Below are 24,579 nucleotides of genomic sequence, written 5' to 3'. Positions count from 1 at the left end.
CCCCCAGTCCATAACTAAACTACCAGGGACCAGTCAGATGCCAGAGAACCTCTACCTCAGCCCCAACCCCCAGTCCACGACTAAACTACCAGGGACCAGTCAGATGCCAGAGACCTCTACCTCAGCCCCAACCCCCAGTCCACGACTAAACTACCAGGGACCAGTCAGATGCCAGATCCCTCTACCTCAGCCCCAACCCCCAGTCCATAACTAAACTACCAGGGACCAGTCAGATGCCAGAGACCTCTACCTCAGCCCCAACCCCCAGTCCATAACTAAACTACCAGGGACCAGTCAGATGCCAGAGACCTCTACCTCAGCCCCAACCCCCAGTCCATAACTAAACTACCAGGGACCAGTCAGATGCCAGAGAACCTCTACCTCAGCTCCAACCCCCAGTCCACGACTAAACTACCAGGGACCAGTCAGATGCCAGAGAACCTCTACCTCAGCCCCAACCCCCAGTCCACGACTAAACTACCAGGGACCAGTCAGATGCCAGAGACCTCTACCTCAGCACCAACCCCCAGTCCATAACTAAACTACCAGGGACCAGTCAGATGCCAGAGACCTCTACCTCAGCCCCAACCCCCAGTCCATAACTAAACTACCAGGGACCAGTCAGATGCCAGAGACCCTCTACCTCAGCCCCAACCCCCAGTCCATAACTAAACTACCAGGGACCAGTCAGATGCCAGAGCCCTCTACCTCAGCCCCAACCCCCCAGTCCATAACTAAACTACCAGGGACCAGTCAGATGCCAGAGACCTCTACCTCAGCCCCAACCCCCAGTCCATAACTAAACTACCAGGGACCAGTCAGATGCCAGAGAACCTCTACCTCAGCCCCAACCCCCAGTCCATAACTAAACTACCAGGGACCAGTCAGATGCCAGAGAACCTCTACCTCAGCCCCAACCCCCAGTCCATAACTAAACTACCAGGGACCAGTCAGATGCCAGAGAACCTCTACCTCAGCCCCAACCCCCAGTCCATAACTAAACTACCAGGGACCAGTCAGATGCCAGAGACCCTCTACCTCAGCCCCAACCCCCAGTCCACAACTAAACTACCAGGGACCAGTCAGATGCCAGAGACCTCTACCTCAGCCCCAACCCCCAGTCCATAACTAAACTACCAGGGACCAGTCAGATGCCAGAGACCTCTACCTCAGCCCCAACCCCCAGTCCATAACTAAACTACCAGGGACCAGTCAGATGCCAGAGCCCTCTACCTCAGCCCCAACCCCCAGTCCATAACTAAACTACCAGGGACCAGTCAGATGCCAGAGACCCTCTACCTCAGCCCCAACCCCCAGTCCATAACTAAACTACCAGGGACCAGTCAGATGCCAGAGACCTCTACCTCAGCCCCAACCCCCAGTCCACGACTAAACTACCAGGGACCAGTCAGATGCCAGAGACCCTCTACCTCAGCCCCAACCCCCAGTCCATAACTAAACTACCAGGGACCAGTCAGATGCCAGAGACCCTCTACCTCAGCCCCAACCCCCAGTCCATAACTAAACTACCAGGGACCAGTCAGATGCCAGAGAACCTCTACCTCAGCCCCAACCCCCAGTCAACGACTAAACTACCAGGGACCAGTCAGATGCCAGAGACCTCTACCTCAGCCCCAACCCCCAGTCCACGACTAAACTACCAGGGACCAGTCAGATGCCAGAGACCACTACCTCAGCCCCAACCCCCAGTCCATAACTAAACTACCAGGGACCAGTCAGATGCCAGAGACCTCTACCTCAGCCCCAACCCCCAGTCCATAACTAAACTACCAGGGACCAGTCAGATGCCAGAGACCTCTACCTCAGCCCCAACCCCCAGTCCACAACTAAACTACCAGGGACCAGTCAGATGCCAGAGACCCTCTACCTCAGCCCCAACCCCCAGTCCATAACTAAACTACCAGGGACCAGTCAGATGCCAGAGACCTCTACCTCAGCCCCAACCCCCAGTCCATAACTAAACTACCAGGGACCAGTCAGATGCCAGAGACCTCTACCTCAGCCCCAACCCCCAGTCCACGACTAAACTACCAGGGACCAGTCAGATGCCAGAGACCCTCTACCTCAGCCCCAACCCCCAGTCCATAACTAAACTACCAGGGACCAGTCAGATGCCAGAGACCCTCTACCTCAGCCCCAACCCCCAGTCCATAACTAAACTACCAGGGACCAGTCAGATGCCAGAGAACCTCTACCTCAGCCCCAACCCCCAGTCCATAACTAAACTACCAGGGACCAGTCAGATGCCAGAGAACCTCTACCTCAGCCCCAACCCCCAGTCCACGACTAAACTACCAGGGACCAGTCAGATGCCAGAGACCCTCTACCTCAGCCCCAACCCCCAGTCCATAACTAAACTACCAGGGACCAGTCAGATGCCAGAGACCTCTACCTCAGCCCCAACCCCCAGTCCATAACTAAACTACCAGGGACCAGTCAGATGCCAGAGACCCTCTACCTCAGCCCCAACCCCCAGTCCATAACTAAACTACCAGGGACCAGTCAGATGCCAGAGACCTCTACCTCAGCCCCAACCCCCAGTCCATAACTAAACTACCAGGGACCAGTCAGATGCCAGAGACCTCTACCTCAGCCCCAACACCCAGTCCACGACTAAACTACCAGGGACCAGTCAGATGCCAGAGCCCTCTACCTCAGCCCCAACCCCCAGTCCATAACTAAACTACCAGGGACCAGTCAGATGCCAGATCCCTCTACCTCAGCCCCAACCCCCAGTCCATAACTAAACTACCAGGGACCAGTCAGATGCCAGAGACCTCTACCTCAGCCCCAACCCCCAGTCCATAACTAAACTACCAGGGACCAGTCAGATGCCAGAGAACCTCTACCTCAGCCCCAACCCCCAGTCCATAACTAAACTACCAGGGACCAGTCAGATGCCAGAGACCTCTACCTCAGCCCCAACCCCCAGTCCATAACTAAACTACCAGGGACCAGTCAGATGCCAGAGACCTCTACCTCAGCCCCAACCCCCAGTCCATAACTAAACTACCAGGGACCAGTCAGATGCCAGAGAACCTCTACCTCAGCCCCAACCCCCAGTCCATAACTAAACTACCAGGGACCAGTCAGATGCCAGATCCCTCTACCTCAGCCCCAACCCCCAGTCCACGACTAAACTACCAGGGACCAGTCAGATGCCAGAGACCCTCTACCTCAGCCCAAACCCCCAGTCCATAACTAAACTACCAGGGACCAGTCAGATGCCAGAGCCCTCTACCTCAGCCCCAACCCCCAGTCCATAACTAAACTACCAGGGACCAGTCAGATGCCAGAGACCTCTACCTCAGCCCCAACCCCCAGTCCATAACTAAACTACCAGGGACCAGTCAGATGCCAGAGACCTCTACCTCAGCCCCAACCCCCAGTCCATAACTAAACTACCAGGGACCAGTCAGATGCCAGAGAACCTCTACCTCAGCTCCAACCCCCAGTCCATAACTAAACTACCAGGGACCAGTCAGATGCCAGAGACCTCTACCTCAGCCCCAACCCCCAGTCCATAACTAAACTACCAGGGACCAGTCAGATGCCAGAGACCTCTACCTCAGCCCCAACCCCCAGTCCACGACTAAACTACCAGGGACCAGTCAGATGCCAGAGAACTTCTACCTCAGCCCCAACCCCCAGTCCACGACTAAACTACCAGGGACCAGTCAGATGCCAGAGACCTCTACCTCAGCCCCAGTCCACGACTAAACTACCAGGGACCAGTCAGATGCCAGAGACCTCTACCTCAGCCCCAACCCCCAGTCCACGACTAAACTACCAGGGACCAGTCAGATGCCAGAGACCCTCTACCTCAGCCCCAACCCCCAGTCCACGACTAAACTACCAGGGACCAGTCAGATGCCAGAGACCCTCTACCTCAGCCCCAACCCCCAGTCCACGACTAAACTACCAGGGACCAGTCAGATGCCAGAGACCTCTACCTCAGCCCCAACACCCAGTCCACGACTAAACTACCAGGGACCAGTCAGATGCCAGAGCCCCTCTACCTCAGCCCCAACCCCCAGTCCATAACTAAACTACCAGGGACCAGTCAGATGCCAGAGAACCTCTACCTCAGCCCCAACACCCAGTCCACGACTAAACTACCAGGGACCAGTCAGATGCCAGATCCCTCTACCTCAGCTCCAACCCCCAGTCCATAACTAAACTACCAGGGACCAGTCAGATGCCAGAGACCCTCTACCTCAGCCCCAACCCCCAGTCCACGACTAAACTACCAGGGACCAGTCAGATGCCAGAGACCCTCTACCTCAGCCCCAACCCCCAGTCCATAACTAAACTACCAGGGACCAGTCAGATGCCAGAGACCTCTACCTCAGCCCCAACCCCCAGTCCACGACTAAACTACCAGGGGCCAGTCAGATGCCAGAGAACCTCTACCTCAGCCCCAACCCCCAGTCCATAACTAAACTACCAGGGACCAGTCAGATGCCAGAGAACCCTCTACCTCAGCCCCAACCCCCAGTCCACGACTAAACTACCAGGGACCAGTCAGATGCCAGAGAACCTCTACCTCAGCCCCAACCCCCAGTCCATAACTAAACTACCAGGGACCAGTCAGATGCCAGAGCCCTCTACCTCAGCCCCAACCCCCAGTCCATAACTAAACTACCAGGGACCAGTCAGATGCCAGAGAACCTCTACCTCAGCCCCAACCCCCAGTCCATAACTAAACTACCAGGGACCAGTCAGATGCCAGAGAACCTCTACCTCAGCCCCAACCCCCAGTCCATAACTAAACTACCAGGGACCAGTCAGATGCCAGAGAACCTCTACCTCAGCCCCAACCCCCAGTCCACGACTAAACTACCAGGGACCAGTCAGATGCCAGAGACCTCTACCTCAGCCCCAACCCCCAGTCCACGACTAAACTACCAGGGACCAGTCAGATGCCAGATCCCTCTACCTCAGCCCCAACCCCCAGTCCATAACTAAACTACCAGGGACCAGTCAGATGCCAGAGACCTCTACCTCAGCCCCAACCCCCAGTCCATAACTAAACTACCAGGGACCAGTCAGATGCCAGAGACCTCTACCTCAGCCCCAACCCCCAGTCCATAACTAAACTACCAGGGACCAGTCAGATGCCAGAGAACCTCTACCTCAGCCCCAACCCCCAGTCCACGACTAAACTACCAGGGACCAGTCAGATGCCAGAGAACCTCTACCTCAGCCCCCAACCCCCCAGTCCACGACTAAACTACCAGGGACCAGTCAGATGCCAGAGACCTCTACCTCAGCACCAACCCCCCAGTCCATAACTAAACTACCAGGGACCAGTCAGATGCCAGAGACCTCTACCTCAGCCCCAACCCCCAGTCCATAACTAAACTACCAGGGACCAGTCAGATGCCAGAGACCCTCTACCTCAGCCCCAACCCCCAGTCCATAACTAAACTACCAGGGACCAGTCAGATGCCAGATCCCTCTACCTCAGCCCCAACCCCCAGTCCATAACTAAACTACCAGGGACCAGTCAGATGCCAGAGACCCTCTACCTCAGCCCCAACCCCCAGTCCATAACTAAACTACCAGGGACCAGTCAGATGCCAGAGACCTCTACCTCAGCCCCAACCCCCAGTCCATAACTAAACTACCAGGGACCAGTCAGATGCCAGAGAACCTCTACCTCAGCCCCAACCCCCAGTCCATAACTAAACTACCAGGGACCAGTCAGATGCCAGAGACCCTCTACCTCAGCCCCACCCCCCAGTCCATAACTAAACTACCAGGGACCAGTCAGATGCCAGAGACCCTCTACCTCAGCCCCAACCCCCAGTCCACGACTAAACTACCAGGGACCAGTCAGATGCCAGAGACCTCTACCTCAGCCCCAACCCCCCAGTCCATAACTAAACTACCAGGGACCAGTCAGATGCCAGAGACCTCTACCTCAGCCCCAACCCCCAGTCCATAACTAAACTACCAGGGACCAGTCAGATGCCAGATCCCTCTACCTCAGCCCCAACCCCCAGTCCATAACTAAACTACCAGGGACCAGTCAGATGCCAGAGACCTCTACCTCAGCCCCAACCCCCAGTCCATAACTAAACTACCAGGGACCAGTCAGATGCCAGAGAACCTCTACCTCAGCCCCAACCCCCAGTCCATAACTAAACTACCAGGGACCAGTCAGATGCCAGAGAACCTCTACCTCAGCCCCAACCCCCAGTCCACGACTAAACTACCAGGGACCAGTCAGATGCCAGAGACCCTCTACCTCAGCCCCAACCCCCCAGTCCATAACTAAACTACCAGGGACCAGTCAGATGCCAGAGACCCTCTACCTCAGCCCCAACCCCCAGTCCATAACTAAACTACCAGGGACCAGTCAGATGCCAGAGACCCTCTACCTCAGCCCCAACCCCCAGTCCATAACTAAACTACCAGGGACCAGTCAGATGCCAGAGACCCTCTACCTCAGCCCCAACCCCCCAGTCCATAACTAAACTACCAGGGACCAGTCAGATGCCAGAGAACTCTACCTCAGCCCCAACACCCAGTCCACGACTAAACTACCAGGGACCAGTCAGATGCCAGAGCCCTCTACCTCAGCCCCAACCCCCAGTCCATAACTAAACTACCAGGGACCAGTCAGATGCCAGATCCCTCTACCTCAGCCCCAACCCCCAGTCCATAACTAAACTACCAGGGACCAGTCAGATGCCAGAGACCCTCTACCTCAGCCCCAACCCCCAGTCCATAACTAAACTACCAGGGACCAGTCAGATGCCAGATCCCTCTACCTCAGCCCCAACCCCAGTCCATAACTAAACTACCAGGGACCAGTCAGATGCCAGAGACCTCTACCTCAGCCCCAACCCCCAGTCCATAACTAAACTACCAGGGACCAGTCAGATGCCAGAGACCTCTACCTCAGCCCCAACCCCCAGTCCATAACTAAACTACCAGGGACCAGTCAGATGCCAGAGACCCTCTACCTCAGCCCCAACCCCCAGTCCATAACTAAACTACCAGGGACCAGTCAGATGCCAGAGAACCTCTACCTCAGCCCCAACCCCCAGTCCATAACTAAACTACCAGGGACCAGTCAGATGCCAGAGACCTCTACCTCAGCCCCAACCCCCCAGTCCATAACTAAACTACCAGGGACCAGTCAGATGCCAGAGAACCTCTACCTCAGCCCCAACCCCCAGTCCATAACTAAACTACCAGGGACCAGTCAGATGCCAGAGACCTCTACCTCAGCCCCAACCCCCAGTCCATAACTAAACTACCAGGGACCAGTCAGATGCCAGAGACCTCTACCTCAGCCCCAACCCCCAGTCCATAACTAAACTACCAGGGACCAGTCAGATGCCAGATCCCTCTACCTCAGCCCCAACCCCCAGTCCACGACTAAACTACCAGGGACCAGTCAGATGCCAGAGACCTCTACCTCAGCCCCAACCCCCAGTCCATAACTAAACTACCAGGGACCAGTCAGATGCCAGAGACCTCTACCTCAGCCCCAACCCCCAGTCCATAACTAAACTACCAGGGACCAGTCAGATGCCAGAGCCCTCTACCTCAGCCCCAACCCCCAGTCCACGACTAAACTACCAGGGACCAGTCAGATGCCAGAGACCTCTACCTCAGCCCCAACCCCCAGTCCATAACTAAACTACCAGGGACCAGTCAGATGCCAGAGACCTCTACCTCAGCCCCAACCCCCAGTCCATAACTAAACTACCAGGGACCAGTCAGATGCCAGAGAACCTCTACCTCAGCCCCAACCCCCAGTCCATAACTAAACTACCAGGGACCAGTCAGATGCCAGAGACCTCTACCTCAGCCCCAACCCCCAGTCCATAACTAAACTACCAGGGACCAGTCAGATGCCAGAGACCCTCTACCTCAGCCCCAACCCCCAGTCCATAACTAAACTACCAGGGACCAGTCAGATGCCAGAGACCCTCTACCTCAGCCCCAACCCCCAGTCCATAACTAAACTACCAGGGACCAGTCAGATGCCAGAGACCCTCTACCTCAGCCCCAACCCCCAGTCCATAACTAAACTACCAGGGACCAGTCAGATGCCAGAGCCCTCTACCTCAGCCCCAACCCCCAGTCCATAACTAAACTACCAGGGACCAGTCAGATGCCAGAGACCCTCTACCTCAGCCCCAACCCCCAGTCCATAACTAAACTACCAGGGACCAGTCAGATGCCAGATCCCTCTACCTCAGCCCCAACCCCCAGTCCATAACTAAACTACCAGGGACCAGTCAGATGCCAGAGCCCTCTACCTCAGCCCCAACCCCCAGTCCATAACTAAACTACCAGGGACCAGTCAGATGCCAGAGACCCTCTACCTCAGCCCCAACCCCCAGTCCATAACTAAACTACCAGGGACCAGTCAGATGCCAGAGACCCTCTACCTCAGCCCCAACCCCCCAGTCCATAACTAAACTACCAGGGACCAGTCAGATGCCAGATCCCTCTACCTCAGCCCCAACCCCCAGTCCATAACTAAACTACCAGGGACCAGTCAGATGCCAGAGACCCTCTACCTCAGCCCCAACCCCCCAGTCCATAACTAAACTACCAGGGACCAGTCAGATGCCAGATCCCTCTACCTCAGCCCCAACCCCCAGTCCATAACTAAACTACCAGGGACCAGTCAGATGCCAGATCCCTCTACCTCAGCCCCAACCCCCAGTCCATAACTAAACTACCAGGGACCAGTCAGATGCCAGAGCCCTCTACCTCAGCCCCAACCCCCAGTCCATAACTAAACTACCAGGGACCAGTCAGATGCCAGAGACCCTCTACCTCAGCCCCAACCCCCAGTCCATAACTAAACTACCAGGGACCAGTCAGATGCCAGAGACCCTCTACCTCAGCCCCAACCCCCCAGTCCATAACTAAACTACCAGGGACCAGTCAGATGCCAGAGACCCTCTACCTCAGCCCCAACCCCCAGTCCATAACTAAACTACCAGGGACCAGTCAGATGCCAGAGACCCTCTACCTCAGCCCCAACCCCCAGTCCATAACTAAACTACCAGGGACCAGTCAGATGCCAGAGACCCTCTACCTCAGCCCCAACCCCCAGTCCACGACTAAACTACCAGGGACCAGTCAAATGCCAGAGAACCTCTACCTCAGCCCCAACCCCCAGTCCATAACTAAACTACCAGGGACCAGTCAGATGCCAGAGACCCTCTACCTCAGCCCCAACCCCCAGTCCACGACTAAACTACCAGAGACCAGTCAGATGCCAGAGACCCTCTACCTCAGCCCCAACCCCCAGTCCACGACTAAACTACCAGGGACCAGTCAGATGCCAGAGAACCTCTACCTCAGCCCCAACCCACAGTGACCGTACGTACATACCCCAACCAGAAGCCACGGATTACAGGCAACATCCGCACTGAGCTAAAGGGTAGAGCTGCCGCTTTCAAGGAGCGGGACTCTAACCCGGACGCTTATAAGAAATCCCGCTATGCCCTCCGACGAACCATCAAACAGGCAAAGAGACAATACAGGACTAAGATTGAATCCTACTACACCGGCTCTGACGCTCGTCGGATGTGGCAGGGCTTGCAAACTATTACGGACTACAAAGGGAAGCACAGCTGTGAGCTGCCCAGTGACACGAGCCTACTAGACGAGCTAAATTACTTCTATGTGCGCATCGAGGCAAGCAACACTGAAGCATGCATGAGAGCACCAGCTGTTCCGGACAACTGTGTGATCACGCGCTCCGTAGCCGTGAGTAAGTAAGTAAACAATGCTATTCATTGACTACAGCTCAGCGTTTAACACCATAGTGCCCTCAAAGCTCATCACTAAGCTAAGGACCCTGGGACTAAACACCTCCTTCTGCAACTGGATCCTGGACTTCCTGACGGGCCGCCCCCAGGTGGTAAGGGTAGGTAACAGGGCACTATAGTGTCTCCTGAGTGGCGCAGTGGTCTAAGGCACTGCATCGCAGTGCTAACTGTGCCACTAGATCCTGGTTCGAATCCAGGCTCTGTCGCAGCCGGCCGTGACCGGGAGACTCATGGGCGGCGCACAATTGGCCCAGCGTCGTCCAGGGTAGGGGAGGGAATGGCCGGCAGGGATGTAGCTCAGTTGATAGAGCATGGCGTTTGCAACGCCAGGGTTGTGGGTTCGATTCCCACGGGGGGACAGTATAAAAAAAATATATATATATGTATTCACTAACTGTAAGTCGCTCTGGATAAGAGCGTCTGCTAAATGACTAAAATGTAAATGTAAATGTAAATGTAACAACACATCGGCCACGCTGATCCTCAACACAGCAGCCCATCCCATCCTGTACTCCCTGTTCACCCATGACTGCATGACTCCAACACCATCATTAAGTTTGTTGACGACACACAGTGGTAGGCCTGTGTGTTGATTCCCGCTAATTCGTTCATTTTTGGTACGGCGCGTCCCCTGATCTGATTATCAGCCGTTGTCAAACATGTTGATCTCAAAAGACGATTCTCTTCCTAATTAGTGTGCAGTGAATTCTACCAGATGAAAAGCCCAAATGGAGTATGAACATCCTGGCATTTAAAGCACTCAATTATCAAAATGTCACACACGCTATAAAACGTTTTATTTTCGCATACAAGTATGGGTATTCAGACACCGCCTGTGTGTGTGTGTGTGTGCGTGCGTGTGTGTGTATGTGTGTGTGTGTGTGTGTGTATGTGTGTGTATGTGTGTGTGTGTGTGTAATGGGCCTCAGCTATGCAGTGTGACACACTGAGAAGGAGAGGGAGAGATGGAGGGAGGAAGAGTAGAGCGGTTATGGAGCTCTGTCTCCATCTACAGGCCAGAGGAGAGAACTACAGGACAGATCAACTTTGTACTACCGTAGAGAGAATAGGAGCCGATTTATACCACAGTCCCAGCTCTGTCTCCATCTACAGGCCAGAGGAGAGAACTACAGGACAGATCAACTTTGTACTACCGTAGAGAGAATAGGAGCTGATTTATCCCACAGTCCCAGCCCTGACGCCTCAGAGTTTTACCCACACGGCAGACATGCAATTTAGGAGATAAAATGGTCAGCCACGGTGCCCACGTGCAAAGGTGATAGGCTGTCCAGAGAAAACTTACCAGAACATTCTCCTGGAGAATGGGAATACAAAGACTACTGCCAACTGTAATTCACTGATAAGAGACAGTACTTAGTCATCCTGCATAGAGCAGGTATACATCTGCCTTCAACACACACGTCCGTCTGCCTCCAACACACACCTCCGTCTGCCTCCAACACACACCTCCGTCTGCCTCCAACACACACCTCCGTCTGCCTCCAACACACACCTCCGTCTGCCTCCAACACACACCTCCGTCTGCCTCCAACACACACCTCCGTCTGCCTCCAACACACACCTCCGTCTGCCTCCAACACACACCTCCGTCTGCCTCCAACACACACGTCCGTCTGCCTCCAACACACACGTCCGTCTGCCTCCAACACACCTCCGTCTGCCTCCAACACACACGTCCGTCTGCCTCCAACACACACCTCCGTCTGCCTCCAACACACACCTCCGTCTGCCTCCAACACACACGTCCGTCTGCCTCCAACACACACCTCCGTCTGCCTCCAACACACACCTCCGTCTGCCTCCAACACACACCTCCGTCTGCCTCCAACACACACCTCCGTCTGCCTCCAACACACACCTCCGTCTGCCTCCAACACACACTTCCGTCTGCCTCCAACACACACCTCCGTCTGCCTCCAACACACACCTCCGTCTGCCTCCAACACACACACCTCCGTCTGCCTCCAACACACACACCTCCGTCTGCCTCCAACACACACACCTCCGTCTGCCTCCAACACACACACCTCCGTCTGCCTCCAACACACACACCTCCGTCTGCCTCCAACACACACCTCAACATTGATGATTACAGAGGGTTTGGGGTTAGAAAACAGCGCCCCTTGTGTCCAGTGCCGGTATTATCAAATATCCCGGAATGGCACAAGGTCGGTATGAAGGTACGGCAATCTGGATATCGCCCAAACCCAACCTCAACATACACCTTCCTCTGCCTCTAACACACACGTCTCTGTTCATGTCCTCTCAGAGGCAGGTGGGACAGTCAGGTAATAACGAGCCTATATACAAGGGGTACCAGGTAATAACATGGCTATATACAGGGAGTACCAGGTAATAACATGGCTATATACAGGGAGTACCAGGTAATAACATGGCTATATACAGGGGGTACCAGGTAATAACATGGCTATATACAGGGAGTACCAGGTAATAACATGGCTATATACAGGGGGTACCAGGTAATAACATGGCTATATACAGGGAGTACCAGGTAATAACATGGCTATATACAGGGAGTACCAGGTAATAACATGGCTATATACAGAGAGTACCAGGTAATAACGAGGCTATATACAGGGAGTACCAGGTAATAACGTGACTATATACAAGGGGTACCAGGTAATAACGAGGCTATATACAGGGAGTACCAGGTAATAACTTGGCTATATACAGGGAGTACCAGGTAATAACGAGGCTATATACAGAGAGTATCAGGTAATAACATGGCTATATACAGAGAGTACCAGGTAATAACATGGCTATATACAGGGAGTACCAGGTAATAACATGGCTATATACAGAGTACCAGGTAATAACATGGCTATATACAGGGAGTACCAGGTAATAACGAGCCTATATACAAGGGGTACCAGGTAATAACGAGGCTATATACAGGGAGTACCAGGTAATAACTTGGCTATATACAGGGAGTACCAGGTAATAACGAGCCTATATACAAGGGGTACCAGGTAATAACATGGCTATATACAGAGAGTACCAGGTAATAACATGGCTATATACAGGGAGTACCAGGTAATAACATGGCTATATACAGAGTACCAGGTAATAACATGGCTATATACAGGGAGTACCAGGTAATAACGAGGCTATATACAGAGAGTACCAGGTAATAACGAGGCTATATACAGAGAGTACCAGGTAATAACATGGCTATATACAGGGAGTACCAGGTAATAACATGGCTATATACAGGGAGTACCAGGTAATAACATGGCTATATACAGGGAGTACCAGGTAATAACATGGCTATATACAGAGAGTACCAGGTAATAACATGGCTATATACAGGGAGTACCAGGTAATAACATGGCTATATACAGGGAGTACCAGGTAATAACATGGCTATATACAGAGAGTACCAGGTAATAACATGGCTATATACAGGGAGTACCAGGTAATAACATGGCTATATACAGGGAGTACCAGGTAATAACATGGCTATATACAGGGAGTACCAGGTAATAACATGGCTATATACAGGGAGTACCAGGTAATAACGTGGCTATATACAGAGAGTACCAGGTAATAACGTGGCTATATACAGAGAGTACCAGGTAATAACATGGCTATATACAGAGAGTACCAGGTAATAACATGGCTATATACAGAGAGTACCAGGTAATAACATGGCTATATACAGGGAGTACCAGGTAATAACATGGCTATATACAGAGAGTACCAGGTAATAACATGGCTATATACAGGGAGTACCAGGTAATAACATGGCTATATACAGAGAGTACCAGGTAATAACGAGGCTATATACAGGGAGTACCAGGTAATAACATGGTTATATACAGAGAGTACCAGGTAATAACATGGCTATATACAGAGAGTACCAGGTAATAACATGGCTATATACAGGGAGTACCAGGTAATAACATGGCTATATACAGAGAGTACCAGGTAATAACATGGCTATATACAGGGAGTACCAGGTAATAACATGGCTATATACAAGGAGTACCAGTACTGAGTCAATGTCCAGGGGTACCAGGTAGTTGAGGTAATATGTACATGTAGGTAGGGGTAAAAGTGACTAGCCAATCAGGATAGATAATAAACAGAGTAGCAGCAGTGTTGGTAGTTGAGGTAATATGTACATGTAGGTAGGGGTAAAAGTGACTAGTCAATCAGGATAGATAATAAACAGAGTAGCAGCAGTGTTGGTAGTTGAGGTAATATGTACATGTAGGTAGGGGTAAAAGTGACTAGTCAATCAGGATAGATAATAAACAGAGTAGCAGCAGTGTTGGTAGTTGAGGTAATATGTACATGTAGGTAGGGGTAAAAGTGACTAGTCAATCAGGATAGATAATAAACAGAGTAGCAGCAGTGTTGGTAGTTGAGGTAATATGTACATGTAGGTAGGGGTAAAAGTGACTAGTCAATCAGGATAGATAATAAACAGAGTAGCAGCAGTGTTGGTAGTTGAGGTAATATGTACATGTAGGTAGGGGTAAAAGTGACTAGTCAATCAGGATAGATAATAAACAGAGTAGCAGCAGTGTTGGTAGTTGAGGTAATATGTACATGTAGGTAGGGGTAAAAGTGACTAGCCAATCAGGATAGATAATAAACAGAGTAGCAGCAGTGTTGGTAGTTGAGGTAATATGTACATGTAGGTAGGGGTAAAAGTGACTAGTCAATCAGGATAGATAATAAACAGAGTAGCAGCAGTGTTGGTAGTTGAGGTAATATGTACATGTAGGTAGGGGTAAAAGTGACTAGCCAATCAGGATAGATAATAAACAGAGTAGCAGCAGTGTTGGTAGTTGAGGTAATATGTACATGTAGGTAGGGGTAAAAGTGACTAGCCAATCAGGATATATAATAAACAGAGTAGCAGCAGTGTTGGTAGTTGAGGTAATATGTACATGTAGGTAGGGGTAAAAGTGACTAGTCAATCAGGATAGATAATAAACAGAGTAGCAGCAGTGTTGGTAGTTGAGGTAATATGTACATGTAGGTAGGGGTAAAAGTGACTAGTCAATCAGGATAGATAATAAACAGAGTAGCAGCAGTGTTGGTAGTTGAGGTAATATGTACATGTAGGTAGGGGTAAAAGTGACTAGTCAATCAGGATAGATAATAAACAGAGTAGCAGCAGCGCATGTGAATTGTGTGAAAGTGTGTTAAAGTGTGTGTGTGAGTGTGTGTTGCGTCAATATGCATGTGTGTGTTGTGTATGTGAGCGTATGTAAAGGGTCACTGCAGGTATGCTGGGTAGCCATTTGATGAACTGTTTAGCAGTCTCATGGCTTCGGGGTTGAAGCTGTTCAGGGTCCTGTTGGTGTCAGACTTGGTGCATCGGTACCGCTTGACGTGCAGAATCAGAGTGAACAGTCTGTGGCTTGGGTGGCTGGAGTGATGCAATGATGCAGCCAGTCAAGTGGTGAGGAAGTCAGTCAATATGCTCTTAGCTGTAGAACCTTTTGAGGCTCCAAGGGCCCTTGCCAAATCTTTTCAGCCTGCTGAGGGGGAAGAGGCGTTGTCGTGCCCTCTTCACGACTGTGTTGGTGTGTTTGGACCATGATAGTCTGTTAGTGATGTGGACACCGAGGACCTTGAAGCTCTCGACCTGCTCCACTACAGCCCCATCAATGTATTAGTATTTATTATGGATCCCCATTAGTTTCTGCAAAGGCAGCAGCTACTCTTCCTGGGGTTTATTATGGATCCCCATTAGTTCCTGCCAAGGCAGCAGCTACTCTTCCTGGGGTTTATTATGGATCCCCGTTAGTTCCTGCCAAGGCAGCAGCTACTCTTCCTGGGGTTTATTATGGATCCCCATTAGTTCCTGCCAAGGCAGCAGCTACTCTTCCTGGGGTTTATTATGGATCCCCATTAGTTCCTGCCAAGGCAGCAGCTACTCTTCCTGGGGGTTTATTATGGATCCCCATTAGTTCCTGCCAAGGCAACAGCTACTCTTCCTGGGGGTTTATTATGGATCCCCATTAGTTCCTGCCAAGGCAGCAGCTACTCTTCCTGGGGTTTATTATGGATCCCCATTAGTTCCTGCCAAGGCAGCGGCTACTCTTCCTGGGGTTTATTATGGATCCCCATTAGTTCCTGCCAAGGCAGCAGCTACTCTTCCTGGGGTTTATTATGGATCCCCATTAGTTCCTGCCAAGGCAGCAGCTACTCTTCCTGGGGGTTTATTACGGATCCCCATTAGTTCCTGCCAAGGCAGCAGCTACTCTTCCTGGGGTTTATTATGGATCCCCATTAGTTCCTGCCAAGGCAGCGGCTACTCTTCCTGGGGTTTATTATGGATCCCCATTAGTTCCTGCCAAGGCAGCAGCTACTCTTCCTGGGGTTTATTATGGATCCCCATTAGTTTCTGCAAAGGCAGCAGCTACTCTTCCTGGGGTTTATTATGGATCCCCATTAGTTCCTGCCAAGGCAGCAGCTACTCTTCCTGGGGGTTTATTACGGATCCCCATTAGTTCCTGCCAAGGCAGCAGCTACTCTTCCTGGGGGTTTATTATGGATCGCCATTAGTTCCTGCCAAGGCAGCAGCTACTCTTCCTAGGGTTTATTATGGATCCCCATTAGTTCCTGCCAAGGCAGCAGCTACTCTTCCTGGGGTTTATTATGGATCCCCATTAGTTCCTGCCAAGGCAGCAGCTACTCTTCCTGGGGTTTATTATGGATCCCCATTAGTTCCTGCCAAGGCAGCAGCTACTCTTCCTGGGGGTTTATTACGGATCCCCATTAGTTCCTGCCAAGGCAGCAGCTACTCTTCCTGGAGATGGGCGCCAGTAGTTCAAACAGACAGCTCGGGGCATTCAACATGTCAATACCTCTCATAAATACAAGTAGTGATGAAGTCAATCTCTCCTCCACTTTGAGCCATGAGAGACTGACATGCATGTCATTAATGTTAGCTCTCTGTGTACATCCAAGGGCCAGCCGTGCTGCCCTGTTCTGAACCAACTGTAATTTTCCCAAGTCCCTCTTTGTGGCACCTGACCACATGACTGAACAGTAGTCCAGGTGCGACAAAACTAGGGCCTGTAGGACCTGCCTTGTTGATAGTGTTGTTAAGAAGGTAGAGCAGCGCTTTATTATGGACAGACTTCTCCCCATCTTAGCTGCTGTTGTATCAATATGTTTTGACCATGACAGTTTACAATCCAGGGTTACTCCAAGCAGTTTAGTCACCTCAACTTGCTCAATTTCCACATGATTCATTACAAGATGTAGTTGAGGTTTAGGGTTTTAGTGAATGATGTGGATGACGGTAGCTAACACGGCCAAATAGGATCCTACACGTGTGTCAACTCACCTTCCGACAGCGAGGGTTGGGACAGCTGAACAGAGACACACCTTTATCCAACAATGCTGGGAAGTTACAGGACGGACAGCTAGAGATGGAGAGACAGAGATGGAGAGAGAGATGGAGAGAGAGGAAGATGGGGAGAGAGAGAGAGATGGAGATAGAGAGAGAGAGAGAGAGAGAGATGGAGAGAGAGAGAGAGAGAGAGCGAGATGGAGAGAGAGAGAGATGGAGAGAGTGGAAGATGGAGAGAGAGAGAGATGGAGAGAGAGGAAGATGGAGACAGAGGAAGATGGAGAGAGAGAGAGATGGAGAGAGAGATGGAGAGACAGAGGAAGATGGAGAGACAGAGGAAGATGGAGAGAGAGAGGAAGATGGAGAGAGAGAGATGGAGAGAGAGAGATGGAGAGACAGAGAGATGGAGAGAGAGAGAGGAAGATGGAGAGAGAGGAAGATGGAGAGAGAGAGGAAGATGGAGAGAGAGGAATACAAAGTTAGAGTTATAGACTGAGCAGTCAGAAAATTCAAGAAACCATTTGTGTAACAAATGGTTTATAGTGTTGCATTTACAACTTGTCTAAAGGCTGGTTTATAGTCCATTTACAACTTGTCTAAAGGCTGGTTTATAGTCCATTTACAACTTGTCTAAAGGCTGGTTTATAGTCCATTTACAACTTGTCTAAAGGCTGGTTTATAGTCCATTTACAACTTGTCTAAAGGCTGGTTTATAGTCCTATCAACATGTCTAAAGGCTGGTTTATAGTCCATTTACAACTTGTCTAAAGGCTGGTTTATAGTCCATTTACAACTTGTCTAAAGGCTGGTTTATAGTCCATTTACAACTTGTCTAAAGGCTGGTTTATAGTCAATTTACAACTTGTCTAAAGGCTGGTTTATAGTGTTGCATTTACAACTTGTCTAAAGGCTGGTTTATAGTCCATGTACAACTTGTCTAAAGGCTGGTTTATAGTCCATGTACAACTTGTCTAAAGGCTGATTTATAGTCCATGTACAACTTGTCTAAAGGCTGGTTTATAGTCCATTTACAACTTGTCTAAAGGCTGGTTTATAGTGTTGCATTTACAACTTGTCTAAAGGCTGGTTTATAGTCCATTTACAACTTGTCTAAAGGCTGGTTTATAGTCCATTTACAACTTGTCTAAAGGCTGGTTTATAGTCCATTTACAACTTGTCTAAAGGCTGGTTTATAGTCCATTTACAACTTGTCTAAAGGCTGGTTTATAGTCCATTTACAACTTGTCTAAAGGCTGGTTTATAGTCCATTTACAACTTGTCTAAAGGCTGGTTTATAGTCCATTTACAACTTGTCTAAAGGCTGGTTTATAGTCCATTTACAACTTGTCTAAAGGCTGGTTTATAGTCCATGTACAACTTGTCTAAAGGCTGGTTTATAGTCCATTTACAACTTGTCTAAAGGCTGGTTTATAGTCCTTCTATCAACATGTCTGTAGAACATTCTATTGTCGTCCAACATCAAACTTGTCGCTGTCGTTATGGAAACAAAAGGACAGCCTCTGCATGACATCAGCAGCCTGGTGCTCCAGATAGTATACGGTCTCTATCTTAACACCAATAAACCCATCCTTTAAAAATGAATTCAGTAAATGTCTACCTAGCAAGCCCAAGGCAACTAAAAGCAATTTTCTAAACAATGTTCAGGTTCGTTGCTAGCGAGTTAGCTTGGTGGCTAGCCAGTTCAAATAACGACCAGAGTATAGTTGACAACGTCTTAACTTTAGCTACTTTTTATTCATTATTACAGGCAAATAAACCCACAACATCATTAATTACAAGGTAATGGTGAGAAAATAGTAAGAAAATAGCTTAGTGCCACAGAGTGACTAAATAAAACTAGATCATTCTATCTGAGGATTGTAGAACTCCTGCAATGTCTTCTCGCAGGAGGATTTGGTCCGGTTGCTATGGCAGTCCGGGAACCACAACAACGGACGTTGAGACAGTCGCAGAGACTTTTTAATGTCTGTGTGACAAGGAAACTGACAGTCGCAAGCTACGGTCTACAGACGTTCCACCGGAGTATAAATCGTTAGACCAAGTATAAACAGGCCTTAAGTCCTGTCATCAACTGATTTCAGTCAGTGTATGGCTGTGGATTGACTGCATTGTTTGAATGGAATGTTGGCAAATTGGCAGTTAATTTGAAAAATTAATGGGATCATTCCTCTAAAAAACTGGCTAACACACATAATACAGTGCAGATACGTTATTTACATTCATTATTTTACACAATATCTTAAATCACAGCACTGGCAAACCACGGTTGACCGACTCCCTGACCAAGATGGCTGACCTTTGGACCATCATAAGAAGGTTGATGTCCGCGACTCCCTGACCAAGATGGCTGACCTTTGGACCATCATAAGAAGATTGATATCCGCGGTAGTATTACGACTCCCTGACCAAGATGGCTGACCTTTGGACCATCATAAGAAGGTTGATGTCCGCGACTCCCTGACCAAGATGGCTGACCTTTGGACCATCATAAGAAGGTTGATGTCCGCGGTAGTATTGCGACTCCCTGACCAAGACAGGCTGACCTTTGGACCATCATAAGAAGGTTGATGTCCGCGGTAGTATTGCGACTCCCTGACCAAGATGGCTGACCTTTGGACCATCATAAGAAGGTTGATGTCCGCGGTAGTATTGCGACTCCCTGACCAAGACAGGCTGACCTTTGGACCATCATAAGAAGGTTGATGTCCGCGGTAGTATTGCGACTCCCTGACCAAGACAGGCTGACCTTTGGACCACCGTAAGAAGGTTGATGTCTGCCGTCGTACCGTACTAGTTCGTCAGCGCAGGTAGCAGCCACAGCCTCCTCGGCCTGTCTCTCGTAGTATTTCAACAACACGGTCTCCGGTAGAACCTTCTCCAACTCGCACACGGGGAAGGAACAGGAACAGCCTCCTTCCATACAGCTTAGAGACGACTGGAACAGACAGACACACACACGTTAACACCCAAACCGCATGGCACACACACACACACACACACACACCCCCCTACACACCTGTCCTGAGCCGAACACAGCCTCCTCAGCATATTTAACCAGACACTCTTTACAGAAGAGATGTCCATCAGAACACTGGGTCATCTTCTCAAAGGCAAAGTCCCCACAGCAACACCCGCACTCTATCAGCTGGCCGTCCTACACACACAGAGAGAGAGAGAGAGAGAGGGAGAGGGAGAGAGAGAGAGAGAGGGAGAGGGAGAGGGAGAGGGAGAGGGAGAGAGAGAAAGAGAGGGAGAAAGAGAGGGAGAGAGAGATGGAGAGAGAGAGGAGAGAGAGAGAGAGAGAGAGAGGGAGCGAGAGAGAGAGAGAGGGAGCGAGAGAGGGAGGGAGAGGGAGAGAGAGAGAAGGGGAGAGGGAGAGGGAGAGAGAAAGAAAGGGAGAGAGAGAGAGAGAGAGAGAGAGAGAGAGAGAGAGAGAGAGAAAGAGGGAGAAAGAGAGAGAGAGAGAGAGAGAGAGAGAGAGAGAGAGAGAGAGAGAGAGAGAGAGAGAGAGAGAGACGTTCACTACATTACCAATAGTATGTGGACACCTGCTAGTCCAACATCTCATTTCAAAATCATGGGCATTAATATGGAGTTGGTCCCCCCTTTGCTGCTATAACAGCCTCCACTCTTCTGGGAAGGCTTTCCACTAGATGTTGAAACATTGCTGCAGGGACTTGCTTCCATTCAGCCACAAGAGCATTAGTGAGGTTGGGCACTGATGTTGGGCGATTAGGCCTGGCTCGCAGTCGGCGTTCCAATTCATCCCAAAGGTGCTCGATGGGGTTAAGGTCAGGGCTCTGTGCAGGCCAGTCAAGTTCTTCCACACTGATCTTGACAAACCATTTCTGTATGGACCTCGCTTTGTGCACGGGGCATTCTCATGCTGAAACAGGAACGGGCCTACCCCAAACTGTTGTCACAAAGTTGGAAGCACAGAATACTCTAGAATGTCATTGTATGCTGTAGCGTTAAGATTTCCCTTCACTGGAACTAAGGGGCCTAGCCCGAATCATGAAAAACAGCCCCAGACCATTATTCCTCCTCCACCAAACTTTACAGTTGGCACTATGCATTCGGGCAGGTAGCGTTCTCCTGGCATCCGCTAAACCCAGATTAGTCCGTCGGACTGCCAGATGACGAAGCGTGATTAATCACTCCAGAGAACGCGTTTCCACTGCTCCAGAGTCCAATGGCGGCAAGCTTTACACCACTCCAGCCGACGCTTGGCATTGCGCATGGTGATATTAGGCTTGTGTGCGGCTGCTCGGCCATGGAAACCCATTTCATGAAGCTCGCGACGAACAGTTCTTGTGCTGACGTTGCTTCCAGAGGCAGTTTGGAACTCGGTACTGAGTGTTGCAACCGCTTCAGCGGTCCTGTTCTGTGAGCTTGTATTGGCCTACCACTTCACGGCTGAGCCGTTGTTGCTCCTAGACGTTTCCACTTCACAATAACAGCACTTACAGCTGACCGGGGCAGCTCTAGCAGGGCAGAAATGTGATGAACTGACTTGATGGAAAGATTGCATCCTATGACGGTGCCACGTTGAAAGTCACTGAGCCCTTCAGTAAGGCCATTCTACTGCCAATGGGTAAAGGGTGATACCTAGTCAGTTGTACAACTGAATGCATTCAACTGAAATGTGTCTTCCGCATTTAACCCAACCCCTCTGAATCAGACGATCCTGCAAGTGAAGAAGCCGGATGTGGAGGTCCTGGGCTGGACACGTGGTCTGCGGTCGTGAGGCCGGTTGGACGTACTGTCAAATTATCTAAAACAAAGTTGGAGGCGGCTTATGGTAGAGAAATGTACGTTCAATTTTCTGGCAACAGCTCTGGTGCACATTCCTGCAGTCAGCATGCCAATTGCACGTTCCCTGAAAACGTATGTTTTGTGACAAAACTGCACATTTGAGAGTGGCCTTTTATTGTCCACAGCACAAGGTGCACCTGTGTAATGATCATGCTGTTTAATCAGCTTCTTGATATGCCACACCTGTCAGGTGGATGGATTATCTTGGCAAAGGAGAAATGCTCACTAACAGGGATGTAAACAAAATGTGTACACAATTTGAGAGCAATAAGCTTTTTGTGCGTATGGAACATTTCTGGGATCTTTTATTTCAGCTCATGAAACATGGGTCCAACACCTTACATGTTGCGTTTATATTTTTGTTCAGCATATATAAATGATCACACACACACAGAGAGAGAGCGATGTACATAAATTATCACACAGAGAGAGAGATGTATATAAATGATCACACAGACAATATGTGATGGACAGAAAAAGAAACGAGAGGTAGAGAGAGATGTAGAGGTAGAGAGAGGAAGTGATGTCAGGATAAAGAGAGGAAGTGATGTCAGGCTAAAGAGAGGAAGTGATGTCAGGGTAGAGAGAGGAAGTGATGTCAGGGTAGAGAGATGTAGAGGTAGAGAGAGGAAGTGATGTCAGGATAAAGAGAGGAAGTGATGTCAGGCTAAAGAGAGGAAGTGATGTCAGGGTAGAGAGAGGAAGTGATGTCAGGCTAAAGAGAGGAAGTGATGTCAGGCTAAAGAGAGGAAGTGATGTCAGGGAAGAGAGAGGAAGTGATGTCAGGGTAGAGAGAGGTAGTGATGTAGAGGTAGAGAGATGTAGAGGTAGAGAGAGGAAGTGATGTCAGGGTAGAGAGAGAGGAAGTGATGTCAGGGTAGAGAGAGGTAGTGATGTCAGGGTAGAGAGAGGTAGTGATGTCAGGGTAGAGAGAGGAAGTGATGTCAGGGTAGAGAGATGTAGAGGTAGAGAGAGGAAGTGATGTCAGGGTAGAGAGATGTAGAGGTAGAGAGAGGAAGTGATGTCAGGGTAGAGAGAGGGAGTGATGTCAGGGTAGAGAGAGGTAGTGATGTCAGGGTAGAGAGAGGTAGTGATGTCAGGATAGAGAGAGGTAGTGATGTCAGGGTAGAGAGAGGAAGTGATGTCAGGGTAGAGAGAGAGGAAGTGATGTCAGGATAGAGAGAGGTAGTGATGTCAGGATAGAGAGAGGTAGTGATGTCAGGGTAGAGAGAGGTAGTGATGTCAGGGTAGAGAGAGGAAGTGATGTCAGGGTAGAGAGAGGTAGTGATGTCAGGGTAGAGAGAGGTAGTGATGTCAGGATAGAGAGAGGTAGTGATGTCAGGGTAGAGAGAGGAAGTGATGTCAGGGTAGAGAGAGGAAGTGATGTCAGGGTAGAGAGAGGAAGTGATGTCAGGGTAGAGAGAGGTAGTGATGTCAGGGTTGAGAGGTAGTGATGTAGAGGTAGAGAGAGGAAGTGATGTCAGGATAGAGAGAGGTAGAGGTTGAGAGAGGAAGTGATGTCAGGGTAGAGAGAGGTAGAGGTAGAGAGAGGAAGTGATGTCAGGGTAGAGAGGTAGTGATGTCAGGGTAGAGAGAGGAAGTGATGTCAGGTTAGAGAGAGGTAGTGATGTCAGGATAGAGAGAGGTAGTGATGTCAGGGTAGAGAGAGGAAGTGATGTCAGGGTAGAGAGATGTAGAGGTAGAGAGAGGAAGTGATGTCAGGGTAGAGAGAGGAAGTGATGTCAGGGTAGAGAGAGGTAGTGATGTCAGGGTAGAGAGAGGTAGTGATGTCAGGGTAGAGAGAGGTAGTGATGTCAGGGTAGAGAGATATAGAGGTAGAGAGAGGAAGTGATGTCAGGGTAGAGAGAGGTAGTGATGTCAGGTTAGAGAGAGGTAGTGATGTCAGGGTAGAGAGAGGTAGTGATGTCAGGGTAGAGAGAGGTAGTGATGTCAGGGTAGAGAGAGGAAGTGATGTCAGGGTAGAGAGAGGTAGTGATGTCAGGGTAGAGAGAGGTAGTGATGTCAGGGAGGGGAGATGTAGAGGTAGAGAGAGGAAGTGATGTCAGGGAGGGGAGATGTAGAGGTAGAGAGAGGAAGTGATGTCAGGCTGGAGAGAGCTAGTGATGTCAGGGTAGAGAGAGGAAGTGATGTCAGGGTAGAGAGATGTAGAGGTAGAGAGAGGAAGTGATGTCAGGGTAGAGAGAGGAAGTGATGTCAGGGTAGAGAGAGGTAGTGATGTCAGGGTAGAGAGAGGAAGTGATGTCAGGGTAGAGAGATGTAGAGGTAGAGAGAGGAAGTGATGTCAGGATAGAGAGAGGTAGTGATGTCAGGGTAGAGAGAGGAAGTGATGTCAGGATAGAGAGAGATAGTGATGTCAGGGTAGAGAGAGGTAGTGATGTCAGGGTAGAGAGATGTAGAGGTAGAGAGAGGAAGTGATGTCAGGGTAGAGAGAGGTAGTGATGTCAGGGAGGGGAGATGTAGAGGTAGAGAGAGGAAGTGATGTCAGGGTAGAGAGAGGTAGTGATATCAGGGTAGAGAGAGGAAGTGATG

General features: G+C 50.2%; 1 protein-coding gene across 2 annotated transcripts in view; it reads right to left on the bottom strand.

Annotated features, from left to right (window-relative positions):
- The window catches only part of rnf216 (ring finger protein 216), a 139,343-nt gene that overhangs the window by 54,016 nt on the left and 60,748 nt on the right, over positions 1 to 24,579 (bottom strand). For both annotated transcript variants that reach the window (XM_045216265.1, XM_045216264.1), the window contains exons 11-13: positions 20,231 to 20,368; positions 20,001 to 20,149; positions 17,188 to 17,266 (exon numbers count right to left, since the gene is read on the bottom strand). In XM_045216265.1, coding sequence (XP_045072200.1) covers positions 17,188 to 17,266; positions 20,001 to 20,149; positions 20,231 to 20,368 — 366 coding nt within the window. The remainder of the gene's footprint in view (positions 1 to 17,187; positions 17,267 to 20,000; positions 20,150 to 20,230; positions 20,369 to 24,579) is intronic.

The sequence above is a fragment of the Coregonus clupeaformis genome, unplaced genomic scaffold (genome assembly GCF_020615455.1).
Source record: "Coregonus clupeaformis isolate EN_2021a unplaced genomic scaffold, ASM2061545v1 scaf0656, whole genome shotgun sequence".
Classification (NCBI taxonomy): Eukaryota; Metazoa; Chordata; class Actinopteri; order Salmoniformes; family Salmonidae; genus Coregonus; species Coregonus clupeaformis.
This window is presented reverse-complemented; position numbering and strand designations above follow the sequence as displayed.